Source organism: Halichoerus grypus, chromosome 5, assembly GCF_964656455.1.
Source record: "Halichoerus grypus chromosome 5, mHalGry1.hap1.1, whole genome shotgun sequence".
Classification (NCBI taxonomy): Eukaryota; Metazoa; Chordata; class Mammalia; order Carnivora; family Phocidae; genus Halichoerus; species Halichoerus grypus.
The window spans coordinates 31,050,189-31,064,045 of record NC_135716.1 but is presented as its reverse complement, the minus strand read 5'-3'; the positions used below and the strand labels follow the sequence as shown (position 1 = coordinate 31,064,045).

Genomic DNA, 13,857 nt, shown 5'->3' with positions numbered 1-13,857 from the left:
TATGAATACATTTCTGGAACTAGCATAAAGTGTGTACATATTCATTCAGTCAAGGTTTTCCACAGATACTCATTGAACACCTGTTATATGCCTAGCAACTTCTGGTTGGGTCATTGGACAGATATTTATTGACTTCCTACAATGTTACAGAGGGCATTTTGGATGTGAAGACTTGAACATTCTTAGAGCTTAAATTCTGGTGGGGGTGACTATTCAGAAACATAGAAATGTATAATGTCAGTTAGTGATAAATGTCATGAAAGGAAACCATACATGAGGTGCTTCCTTGGGTACTGGAGTCTCTAGTGAAGAGGTGTATGAACAGGGACCTAAATATAATGACGAAGCAAAGTCAGGCCAATGTCTGGGAAGAACATTCTAAGTGCAAAGGCCTTAGGCCAGGAGAATGCTTGGTGTGTTCAAGGAACAGCCAAGAGGCGTGTGTGTGTTACACTCAGTGAGCAAGAAGATAAGGATGGAAGGGAGTTGTTAGGGCCAGATCCTGTGATGGTGAACAGTGAATCCACTCTGTCAGGTCTAATTTAGTCTGAGTATCAATTTTAATTGTCCTCATGATTTTGTACTTAGACTGAGAACACAAACTGGACTGCATGCATTAGTGGGGAAAAGGGATATTGAGGACCAAGGACAACACGAGGGAGTCTCTCCAGTGCAAGGATGTTGCCCTGAGAATTACTGAGCCAGAACTGTTAGACCCTGGAGAACTGGACGGGTATCAGAAAGGTGACAGCAGGTGGAGAAAAGTCTTTGTCCTGTGTAAACTAGCATCGCTGGCCAGACAGCCTGACACCCCAGTCTGTTCTCTTTGCCCCTTTCCATCCCCACTCTTTCCTGATTGTTCCAAAATTAACTTATCTGAAGTCTAGAATCCTTTCTAGCCTTTGGATAGTGATGGAGATGTACGATAGCAGTGACTTTTGTCAGGAAGTGTAATACATTGTTTTAAAAAATAAAGTAATGAATTCCAGTTTTTACATCAGTTTCTAGCCACATGGTCTAAATAGACCAAATATAGTATAATTTTAATTTACATATCTCTGTATGGTAAAAAAAAATGTACAAACAAACAAACAAAAGTTCATTCTATTTTTTCAAGAGAGCTGCTTTTTTCCAGGGTTGATTTATATGACTGAAAGATCTTGAATTATTTTCTAAAATGATATGTATTCCATTTTCTTTTCTTATTAATCAGTCTCTAATCATTTCATCATTTTTCTCTTTCATTTTCTTCTACTTGATCTTTGTTGTTTCCCCTTCTTGATGTCCATAATCCTAAAGATTTTCTTCCTTTGGCTGAAAAAAATTTTTTTTCTGATAAGCATACTATTTTCAAGTTTATGCAAAATAAATGTAAGTAAAGGTAGAAGAGAAACTGGAGCAGAACATCATATAGAAATGAGGACAGTAGGGGCACCTGGGTGGCTCAGTCAGTTAAGCGGCTGCCTTCAGCTCAGGTCATGGTCCCAGGGTCCTGGGATCGAGCCCCGCATCGGGCTCCCTGCTCGGCAGGAACCCTGCTTCTCCCTCTCCCACCCCCCTGCTTGTGTTCCCTCTCTTGCTGTGTCTCTCTCTGTCAGATAAATAAATAAAATATTTAAAAAAAAAAAAAAAAAAGAAATGAGGACAGTATACTTAAGGTACATTATTCATATTCAGTGAAATTTTATAATTAATAATTATAATAATTTATAAAGTAAAAAGTTAAAAATATATACTATTAGGCAGTCTCCAAAGCACCCTTGATGTAAATATTTTAATCAGACATTAACTTTAATGTATTTCTTTTAGAGTATTATAATTTTCACATACTATATAGCTTGTTATGTGTATAACCATTCATTTTCTTCTACAGACATTATCATAAGATCTTGAAATCCAGCCTAAAACTCATTTGTCACTATGATCTGCACTTTTTTCTTTTATTTCTTTTCTGTATCTCTTCTCTTGATAATTTTGAATTTTCTGAATCAGACAGTTAAGAAAAGCTTTTTTTAGAATATGAAAACACTAATTTAAAAAGATATATGCACCCCCTATGTTTACTGCAGCATTATTTATAGTAGCCAAATTATGGAAGCAAACCAAGTGCCCATTGATAGATGAATGGATAAAGACGTGGAATACTACTCAGCCATAAAAAAGAATGAAACCTTGTCATTTACAGCAACATGGATGGATGTAGAAGGTATAACGCTAAGTGAAATAAGTCAGAGAAAGACAAATACTATATGATCATTCATATGTAGAATTTAAGAAACAAAGGAAAAAAGAGACAAACCAAACAACAAACTCCACTATAGAGAACAAACTTGGCTGGCCGATGAACTCACAAGTGTAGGTAGGGTGCTACACGAGGGGCAAGTCTTTCACTAACACCACAAGGGTCTCTGGCCCAATGAGTGAAGTTTGATAGTAATTGTTACTACAAGTAAGAAAAAAGAATAGAGAACAAACTGTTGGGTACCAGAAGAGAGGTGGGTGGGGAGATGGGTGAAATAGGTGACGGGGACTAAGTCTACATTTAACGTGATGAGCACTGAATAATGTATAGAATTGTTAAATCAATATATTGTACACCTGAAAATAATATAACACTATGTTAACTCTATTGGAGTGAGAATTAAGAAAAAAATAAAACATAAAAATATGAAATAAAATAAAAGGTTTTTAAAAAAAATGTTGAGTATAGTTCACGCATGGTATTACGGTTTCAGGTGTACAACATAGTGATTCAACAACTCTATACATATGCTATGCTCACAAGTGTAGCTACCATCTGTCACTATGCCATTCTATTGCAATATCATTGACTGTATTCCCTGTGCTGTGCCTTTCATCCCCATGACTTATTCATTCCATAACTGGAAGCCTGTGGCTTCCACTCCCCTTCACCCATTTTGCCCATTCCCCCTACTCTCCTCCCCTCTGGCCACCATGTTTCTTCTCTGTATTTATAGGTCTGATTCCGCTTTTTGCTTGTTTGTTTATTCAGGCTTTGTTTTGAAAAGTTCATCCTAAGAAATTTCTGCATTATAAAGACTGTTATATAAACATGGCTTATCTTGACGTGGAAGGCAATATGTGAGACATCTACACATACTTGTATAGCTCTCTCTTCATAATGATAATTTAACAAGCTAGTGTTTATTGAGTACTTATTACATGCCAAGTACTGTTCTAAGTACTTGTATGTATGAAATCTTTTAATCCTTCTAGCAGCCTTATGAGGTAGGAAGTGTTAAAATCCTGGTTTCATAGATGATAAAACTGAGAGGCAGAGAGGTCGATGATTGATCTCAGACCTCATGTCTGGAAGGTGGAGAAACAGAGATTTGAACCCAGGCAGACTGGCTCTGGAGCCTTAACTGTTCCTCACTCTGCAACCTTTGCATTCACTGATGTAGCCCAGCCAAGGCAGGAGGTACGCTGACTACTGAGTACAGATTGCTGAGGAATGGAACAGGAGGGAAGAATAGAATGGAAAACATGCTCCCTGCTTAATATGTGACATTTTTCCTAAGGGAAAAAGCACAGAACTATGAGAGACTTCTTTTCTTTAGTCACAAAGTATGTTCACAAGAAGGAAGAAAATTTAAAAGGCTGTGTGTATCAGATGGCTGAATCAGCACAGTAACCCCTGTGCTTAGCACAGGCTTGCCTCAAACTGGTCGACGCTCAGGAAACAACACTAAGTTTTATTACATGCTCCGTGATTTGCTTTAGTTAAAGCTCTTTTGTGCATGCTAAACTTACAGGAATTTTGTGAGGTACTTCTTTTCCCATGAAGCCTAACACTTAAAATACCCAACAATAAGGGGTACTATAAGCAGTTCAGAATTTCTTTTAAGAACACCACCTTTGTTCAAAAAAAATTAGTTAAACACTTGATAAGTAACTTTTCTCCTAGAGAAGCTAGATGTTTTCTCTGGACCAGGGCAAGTGTTCTTGGTCTTTTGCAGAGTGATTTTTGAAAAGGGTGCAATCACATCTCAGGTTAAGACTGTATCCTTGGCATTGTAGTGTGATACTAGCAAAAGTACTTTTATAATCCTACCTGCCAACAATTAACATCTATAAATAGGAAGATCACATGACTCCAAAATTACCCAAGTCTTGGAAAGAGTTTTTATCATAAATTTTCCATTAGCAAAGGGTCTTTTCTCTACCATCTTCGAAAACAAAATTCATTTTGAACAAGCTCTAATTATGTGATCAAGCAGAATTCTCCATGTCATAAAAATAAACCAACAGACGTGGACATTTAAAGTAACATTATCATAGTTAATGATAATGTACTGTACACTTAAATTTCTTTAAGAGGATGTATCTCATGCTAAATTTTCTTACCATAATAAAATTTTTAGAATGCTTTCAAAAAAATTAAATAAAATCACATTATCAGAAATTGGTCAATCTACATGCTGTAATAACAGATATAAAAAATAAATGAAAAGTAAACTAGAAAAATAAAAAACTAAGTTAGAGAAAGAATCTAGAATAAAAACTAAAGGAGATGTAGAAGCAGTGGCATTTCTGATCACAGCATTTAAAATATATTTTTTAAAGATTTTATTTATTTGACAGAAAGAGACATAGTGAGAGAAGGAACACAAGCAGGGGAGTGGGAGAGGGAGAAGCAGGCTTCCCGCTGAGCAGGGAGCCCGATCCGGGGCTCGATCCCAGGACCCTGGGATCATGACCTGAGCTGAAGGCAGATGCTTAACGACTGAGCCACCCAGGCGCCCCAAAATATTTTTAAATGAGAGTCTCTCAGCAGCCTGGATCCCAAAGATGATGAGCAGCTAAGAGAAAGGAATGTCCAAGAGCCGGTACTACTCATAGGAAACTGTTCATCGGATGCCTAATGGACGGGTCTAAGCACAATTAAAAGATTGATCTGGTCTTACAAATCCCTGAAAGAACTACACTTAGCTGACAAGTGAGTCAAGTCTAACTCCTATCAGGTTCCTAATGAGAGCAAATAAGAAAGAGCAAATGACAAAATATTGGGAAATACATATCTTGTATAGATACGGCACATATATAGATGTAGTTATTTCCTCGTAGAGGCACCTGTCATATCCCAGTTCACAAGTGTGTTTGATATGAATGCATAAGTGTTTTTGTAGCTTTCTTGTTTGTATTCAAACATGATGCAAATATAGGTAACATTACCATCTATGTGAGACGTAAAAATGTCAAAGCCCTCCTTTGCATATTCTGCAGATGTTGAAAACCGTGCATTTATATTTTGTCCAGGGTTTGTGTGTGTGTGTTTCTTCTTCTAACATGAAGTCTTGCTTTTAAAAAGAGCCAGATCCTACCCCCAAATAAAATACAGAATTATATGTATGGATCTCAGTGAGCTGTGTTGAAGGATCTCATAAAAGTGTGATGACAGGGGAGAATAAAAGAGAAGCGTCCACCAAAATCTTCTCCAGGATTCTGAAGTTTGAGGACATGAACAGGGAGTCCGAGAGCCTCAGGCCCTAGAGGCTGCCATCTGCTTCCATAAAGCTAACAGAGAATGTGGATTAAGAGGGGACCAGGTAGGAAGGAGAGAGTTATTATGACTTCTATCCATTCACTCAATTACTAAGTGTTTAGCACCATGATGGATATTGTGGAGGACTCTCTCCTTGTCCTAATAGGAAAAAAATACAGAAAGAAATAACCATAATAGTATAATATTAGTATAAGGTATACAGTCTCATGATGCAGTAGGAGGTTCTGGGGGGAAAAAAAATCAAACTTAGGTTGGGACAGTGAGCCAGCAGCATTTAAAAATCTGTAAAGGAGGGTGCCTGGGTGGCTCAGTCAGTTAAGCGTCTGCCTTCGGCTCAGGTCATGATCCCAGGGTCCTGTGTTCGAGTCCCACATTGGGCTCTCTGCTCACGGGGAGCCTGCTTCTCCCTCTGCCTGCTTCTCCCCCTGCTTGTGCTCTCTCTCGCTCTCTGACAAATAAATAAAATCTTAAAAAAAAATCTGTCAAGGTACAAAACACCAGCTAGGTTAGTACCCAGCTTATCAAACCTACTGCCTGTCAGAGCTATTAAGGCTGAATAATAGAGATTCATTAAAGGTGGTCATGCCATTGATTTACTTTATGATAAGAAACTGTACAGAAGTTAGATACTGAGTTCTTTTATCTCACTCCATGATAGACTTGTAGGGTCAACTTGGTAACATATTATGCAGAGCATGCTGGCACTGTTTCCCAAACGTTCAGTGAGCCAAGAGCAAGTCCACAGTCACGAGGCGGGTAGTTTCCTGTGTGCCGAAACAGAAACTTCCGAATCTCTCACACTGCCACAAGGGGTCAGGCCCCAGGTGGGAGGAGAGGGCACTCTCCTGGAGAGGAAGTCTGTATTACCCAGGGAAGCACAAGAACCACAATCCCTGTCCTCTCTTCCTGAAAGCAGCATATTGCTGGCGGAATAGGTCTGAAAGGAGGACCTCAGAAATGTTCTGCCCTCGCAAAGGTATGTGCAAGTGCTCTCTGCTTTAAACACGTCATTTTGGAAAGTCAGAGAAGGCTGACTTTATGTTGTATTTTTAAAGTCCAGATAAGCTATATGGATATGTTAGTTACTGCCTCTAGAAAGGGCATGTTTGATAGGGGAGGCCCAGAGGGAGTAAACTCTGTTGAAATACTAAATCTAAATATAGGATATGAACAAGACTTTCTGTGCATGTATATTTTTTGTCCCTGATTTGCTATAGGTGCTGCTGCTAAGTGTGATTCTATCAGGAGGTGCTCTCAGAAATGGATTCAGACACAGTGATTTAGAGTTTGTTTTCATGTCCAGTGGCCATTTATGACAAGTCGTTAGTGACTTCTTTTCATTCATTCACAGGAAATCATTTGTCAGTAAGGTTTCCATATGGTCTTACCTTGTCCCTAACTGAAAAATTGTACACAGGTAGGGAAATACTAGTGATCGAGCCACATGCTCAGATTTTATCACCAATGCTCTGGGTTTCAATGGCTGGTAATTAATTTCATTAGTCTCTCCTAACCATCCTCTTAACAGTTTGCTTAAATGTATTTGTTTTCCTTTAGTATTTTATTCCTTTAAGTTCTCTGGGCTCCAGAGAAATGAGGAGAGAAATAGGAGGTTTTCGTCTTTTTTTTTTTTTTTTTAAAGTTTTGGTCAAACAAGTCAAAATAACATTATTATTGATGGATCGACCTGTACTTTTAAATAGAAGGAATAAAGATATAAAAAGATCTGAAGCATGTAAGTAACCTCTTTGATTTTTAATGGCATGCAGCAGATGGAATTCATTATTGACTTTTAAAAATGAAATTGCCCTGCATTATTATTTATTTATAATTTTGCCTTTCAAAAGAAGTAATTTCCATTACTAGGTTAGTTTTTCCTCATCACAGCAACTATATGACAACATCAGAATGTATAATAGTTTACCAGTTTACCACTTAGTCATGAGGCTTAATGATGTTGAGGATATTATCTCTTTCAAATTAGTAATAAATTTATGAGCATAATGCCTAGTTAAAAGGTTGAGTATCTTTTTATTTGAGTAATTTCAAAAGCAGTCATTTCACATATTATAGGGCAATTTATGTATGAAACTCTCATTACAGAAACAGAAATGTTTTTAATTAGAAACAATCTAATTTCTGGGGCGCCTGGGTGGCTCAGTCGTTAGGCGTCTGCCTTCGGCTCAGGTCACGATCCCAGAGTCCTGGGATCGAGTCCCACATCGGGCTCCCTGCTCCGCGGGAAGCTTGCTTCTCCCTCTGCCGCTCCCTGCCACTCTGCCTGCTTGTGATTCCTCTCTCTCTCTCTGTGTCAAATAAATAAATAAAATCTTTAAAAAAAAAAAAAAAAAAAAAAAAAAGAAACAATCTAATTTCATCTTTCCAGTTCAGCACACGGATTTTGTGATGATAATCATGATATATGTAAAATGCCCAAGTAAAATATTTAGATGATTAGTTTAAGCTCAAACAACTTTTTAATTTTAATCAGAAATTCTAAAGCTTTTCAGGCATCAAGGAAGTTAATAACCAGTCATTATAAAATTTAATTTCCAAGCATTGCCCAACATTTAATCATTACATTTAGTTCAAATTTGAGAAATATTAAAATTATCTAGTTTTCCTTCTTCATGATTTAAAAACTATGCAAGAATGGAAAAATCTTTAGTATTAGACGTGAAGCTATAAATGTTATAAAAATGTATGCAACCGTTTTTCAAAGCTGTTGTTCACATACAGGACAGCAATTATTTATATAATCAGGAGATCTGGTGCAGACAGGTTTCAGACCACCGTTGAATTTCAGTGAAGCTTCTGGCTAAATTAGACACCTCCTCCATTCTTCTGCCTGTCCTCCAAGCATCCTCCCCTCCCCCAACTGCTTCCTCTGCTCCTCCTCTTCTTCCTCCCTCCTTTACCTTCTCTCCTGACACTTGCACACTCAGACATCTTTTTGCATAAGTGGATCTGTTTTCTTCAACAGTGGTCAACATTGTGAAACTGAAGGATGGTAATTAATATTTCATATGTAGCACTTAAGCTTCTTCACCTAGATTATGTATTTTGCTTTGTCATGCCCATCCATGGGCACTTAATAAATGCTTATTGATTGTCTAGTAAGGTGGTGTTATGACTAATTTTGAGAACTTTAATACCCTGCAGTTACCACTTCTGTATTTCTTTGATTCTAAGATTGGCCTTTTTTTTTTTTCTTTCACAATTTAGTTTTTTAAAATCTGAAAGTATCTTATAATCAATGGTATAACATGGTTTAATTGGCAGGGTTTTGTTTTCCTTTTTTTACTTTTGGCGATGCATCTTATAAGACATTCTGTTTTAGATACGATGAACTATGGCAGTAAAAATATAGATTGATCTGTTACTTGTATAATATACTAAAGGCTGTGTATTTCACATTCAAATATTTTGAGAGTATTCTTTTTCTGTTATGTGGCTTCTCCATAACCAATTTTGGTCTCTCCTCACTACCTTCCTTCACCCTGATTCCCTCACACTGATTCTACCTGTTCTTGAACCAACTGTCTTGACTGAACTCCTCTGGAAAATACTCAGAGAATTTTATTAGTAAATTAATTACCAAAATTTAACTGTAATAAAATGGAAAGAGTACACATTTTTAAAACTAAAGGCTTAGGTTCAAGTTATGGTTCTACTCCTTAAAACTATGAGTACTTAGGGATCCAGTAATTTTTCTCAGAGCTTCAAATTATACATCCAAAGAACAGAAATAATATGAATAGTTTCTTCATCATAGGATTGTTAGGACAATTTGTAAAAAGAAAAAAAATTGAACCAGTAAAAATATTGAATATGAAATATATATGAGAGCACTTTATAAACAATGAAGTACTGTTTGATTATAAATTTTAAGCATCAATATTAAACAAAATAGTCTTAGATGAGATTATGTGTAAATGGAAAGTTAGAAAGAAGAAAGAAGGAGAAATTCAAGAATTTGCCCCCAACTAAAGAGAGTAAGTTCTGCATTTTAATTATCACTGGAAATAATGATAGGACCCCTTAACTCACTGAGTCACAAAGAGCACTGTGAAATCTGTCTCCAGAGAACTTCCAGCAATTAGAGTCTTAGTTATTTTGAACCCCAGGGCTGAACGTGTGCCAGTCTCAGAGAGCTCGTATCCTTTATTGAATTAGCAGAACCACAGCCCACAGCACCTCCGTGGCATTAAAAATAAAAGAGGTTACTTAGATTCCCAAATTCCTTTCTTATCTTTGTTCCTTCCGCTTAAGAGACACATCGATCTGTAAATTACTGTAAGGTTTGGTCTAGAAAAAAAAATAACATAAGTATGTTTAACAGTGGATTTTGGAATCACTGCATGACAAAGAATTTTCTCTAATGCCCCTGACTTTCAGAGAAAAACACAGTGGAGGTGGGTGGGGTGGTTGCCAGCAGTTAGTACTTTCTTTCTGCATTTGTTTGTTTTAGTTTCTTGGTCTAGTCAAAGCAACCAAACCTTAATTTTTGTCTGTTTGTTGGTCCCCGAGGTTATTTATTTACCAGGCCCTATTACACGTGAAGACTTAAACTAAAATGGAATTTGCACATCAACATACAACAACTTTACCTTCCACAGAAAGGGAACTATAGGTATAAGCTAATGCCCACTGGGACAAACACTACAAATCATAATAGTAATTGTGGAAAGGGTCCCACTCTCTGGTTCCAGATATTCATGAAGGGGAAATGATACAAAATCAATGAACCAAATAGGATTAGTCACATACTTATTTCCATAGCCAGGATGCTTTTACTGCCATAAAAAGATTTCAAATATTTTCAGCTTGAAATTTCATCTACAATTGACCAATGAGAAATGAACTCCATGGACAAACATAGGTACCGTTACATAAAAACCAAAAGCGCTTTAGGTTTACACTAGTTAAGATATTTGTGTGCATTTCAGCATTCTCTAATACTTTCATTGTATGGGCTTTCACAGTTTCAAGAACATAATAGTAAAAAATAAATGTCATTGCGGTTTTTTTCAAAACACATGGTACTTCAATGGTACTTACAATAGTACCACTTAATGTAAATTCCACTGCTATAGTGAGTGGAAAACACAGACTGTTTTTAAAAGGTAATGTATGTGAGTGTATGTGTGTGTTGTTGTTTTTGAGGATAGGGATACTTTCAAGAGGCAAGAGTAAAGAACAGAAAGAGTTGCAGTATTAAAGGCACTTACAGGTGAAAAGGGGAATTGAAGAAGATGGAATTTGGTCATTACTTGATAATCATATTTCCTATACTGTCTCTGCCAATGGAGAGTCTTCCAATTTCTCATTTCAATCACTTTTTTTTAAAGCTTTTATTTATTTGTCAGAGAGAGAGAGAGCACAAGCAGGGGGAGCATCAGGGAGAGGGAGAAGCAGGCTTCCCGCTAAGCAGGGAGCCTGATGTGGGACTTGATCCCAGGACCCTGGGATTATGACCTGAGCCGAAGGCAGACACTTAAACGACTGAGCCACCCAGGTGCCCCTCAATCACTTGATTTCCAAAGACCAAAAGTTGTAACTCTAACATGAACATTTTCCCATCATTAAATGGGATATATACTGGGATTTAAAATTTTTACATGCTGAGATTTAAAATTTTTCCCATCTCAATTTATTCACAATAACAGCAAACATTGACATAGGAGTGACTTGGTATTAAGTACTATACTAAGTGCTTTACATATATTAACTAATTAACATGTTAATACATTTTAGCATAATGGTAAGAATCATACATTAAGCTATATTAGCTTATTTCGGTTCATGGAAGCACCATTTTTCTAGATGTTTAGGCCAAGAAATATTGATGTAATTCTAGACTCTTCTTTTTCCTCTCCCACTTTGTCTCTTATCAGCCCAGAGATCCTATTGGCTGTATTCTCAATAAAGATCCTGAATCCGCCCAGTTCTTAGCACCTGCACCGCTCTCTCCTGGGTCCAAACTCCATCGTCTTTTGACTACCATTGCAGTCTAACTAGGACCTTCTCCTGACTGGTCTCTTTCCCTCGCTTTTGCTCTCTCCTGCAAAACCTCCCAACTCCCTGGTCCCCCCTCCTCCTATCCCACTCCCAGCCAGTCAGCTTTCGGTAAGACAGCTGAGCTGGAGGAATATGCTAAGACATGCATCTCATTCCTTCACTCCTGTGCCTAACCCCTTCAGGGGCTCCTGTTTCTTCTCAGAAGCTGAAGTTGCCATCACAGCGTCCAGGGCCTCATCTGATCACTGATCACCCCCCTGCATGGGGGCAAGTGCACACCACACACATACACACCTATTGCCGATAATCTCCTCCTTGTTCACTCCACTTCAACTACACTGGTCCCTTGAACCTACCAGACATGCTTCTTTCTCAAGGTTTTTGCAAACACTGTTCCCTCGGCCTTCCAGGCTCCCCCCCCCCATAGAGACTGATGCTGCCAGCACACTCATTTTCTTTAGTCTGTTTTCACAAGTTGACTTTGCAAATGTGACCTTCCCTGGCCATCCTACCTACAATTTCAAATCCTGCCTGTTCCTCAACAGCTCATATCCCCCTACTTCTCTTCCCTCTTGTTTTTTTTTCTCCTTAGCTCTTATCACTAACACATATGTGTGTATTATGTTTATTATGCTAACTGGAATGCAAACTCTATGAAGAAAGAACTTTTGTCTTTTTTTGATAGCTTGTTTGATAGCTCATATCAAGAGGAGAGCCTGGCATGTAATATGTCCTAAATAAATATTTGTTGAATATATCTTCAGATCAACCCTGTGCATTAGGTACAATTATTACCCCCATTTTACAAATGAGAAAGTTAAGGCACAGAAAGATTAAGAAATTTGCCTAAGGTCAAATCAGCTTAGCAAATGTCAGAGCCACAATTCAAACCTAAGGCCCTGGCTCTGGGGTCTGGGTTCAAACCACTCTATGGTTCTTATTTACATGACTTAGTAAATTAATTGGAAAAGTAGAACTGTATAGAGATTCATCTATTTGCTGGGATTTTCCTCAATATGCTTTCCTTCCAGTTAAATGGAAAATTGACAAAGCAAAGCCTCTTTACTCCATCACTTGTCGATTTTTTTTCTTAAAAGAAGGTATAAGTTTTTACCATCGAAAAATACAGAAACAAATGCCCCCAACCCCACCTGTGTTGACATTCAAACAGTAGTAATAAAGTAACAAATGGGCAATGGTTAAAAAAAATGTTAGCACTATGGAAAAGTAGAAAATGAAAACACGTATTGAATGCCTCCTGTGCTTGTAAAACCTAAGCCCTGGGACTACGTCTTCGGCAATACGAGTAGAATGTAACGAGAGAGACAGATACATGCACAGGGATAGTCATACACTTCTCTAAGTGTCACAGGAGGGTTGTATATAATTCTGAATTGGAATTTAGAAGAGGAAACACCGAATAGAGATCTGCGGAAAGCTGAAAGCAGGGCCTTGGAGAATGAGTTGTGGGGCAGGTATGTAAACAGTGAGTGGAAGGGAATTAAGTGTCTCAAAAGTGAAGACAGGGATGCATGGCTGGCTCAGTCAGTAGAACATGTGACTCTTGATCTTGGGGTCATGAGTTCGAGCCCCACATTGGGCACAGAGCTTACTTTAAAAAAAAAAGAAGACACTTTTTTTGAAAGAGGATGTTGAGGAATACCAACAAATAAATGTGCCTTAGAGGATGAGACTAAGAATATTTTAAAATAACATTCCATATGCTACAGAATGGAAATTATAGGCAAATGAGTTATCTGAACAATAAGTACACACATTTTGAATTTAATTTCTAAGAGAATGTCTTTACTTATCCAAATGCATCATATGGAAAATTGTCAATTTCATCTATTCAGGCTCCTTTAATCTATTTTTGCATAGGATTCAGGTTGCAGGGTGCTGACAAACAAGAACAAGAAATTTTATTCTCTAAACGGTTATTTTTGCTTAATATGTTAGGCCAGTTCCAACATCTTATATATAAAAGGGCAAAGAAAAAAAAAAGGCAGTTTATCCCGAGTCTGTTCAGTGTTTTTTGTCCTTGTGTCCCCACCTCATTCCTCTGGGAAAGTCAGGTTTCCAGCTGATCATTTCTCTGATTTGACAAGGTCACTACGAACTTCCGGTCACCCAAAATGTTGGCAGTTTGATCTTGCTTAGTGACAGACTGCTTGGTCACTCAGGTCCTCCTTCCAAAACACGGCACAGTGCTCTTACAGAGTGGTGACTTTATCCGTGAACAGCTAAAAGAAGAAATAAGATAATTTGATAATAAATGTTAAAAAGAAAATAATGATCACATGAGATTG

General features: G+C 37.6%; 1 protein-coding gene and 1 pseudogene across 5 annotated transcripts in view; both read left to right on the top strand.

Annotated features, from left to right (window-relative positions):
* Positions 1-13,857, top strand: part of OXR1 (oxidation resistance 1) — a 437,299-nt gene that overhangs the window by 312,200 nt on the left and 111,242 nt on the right. Inside the window, exon 1 of one of the 5 annotated variants that reach the window (XM_036083879.2) lies at positions 6,470-6,503. The exons of the other annotated variants lie outside the window; for them this stretch is intronic. Coding sequence (XP_035939772.1) covers positions 6,485-6,503 — 19 coding nt within the window. The 5' untranslated portion in view covers positions 6,470-6,484. Of the gene's footprint in view, positions 1-6,469; positions 6,504-13,857 lie in introns of those variants that run through there. 5 annotated transcript variants of the gene reach the window in all.
* Positions 2,310-2,451, top strand: LOC118530428 (small nucleolar RNA SNORA62/SNORA6 family; annotated as a pseudogene).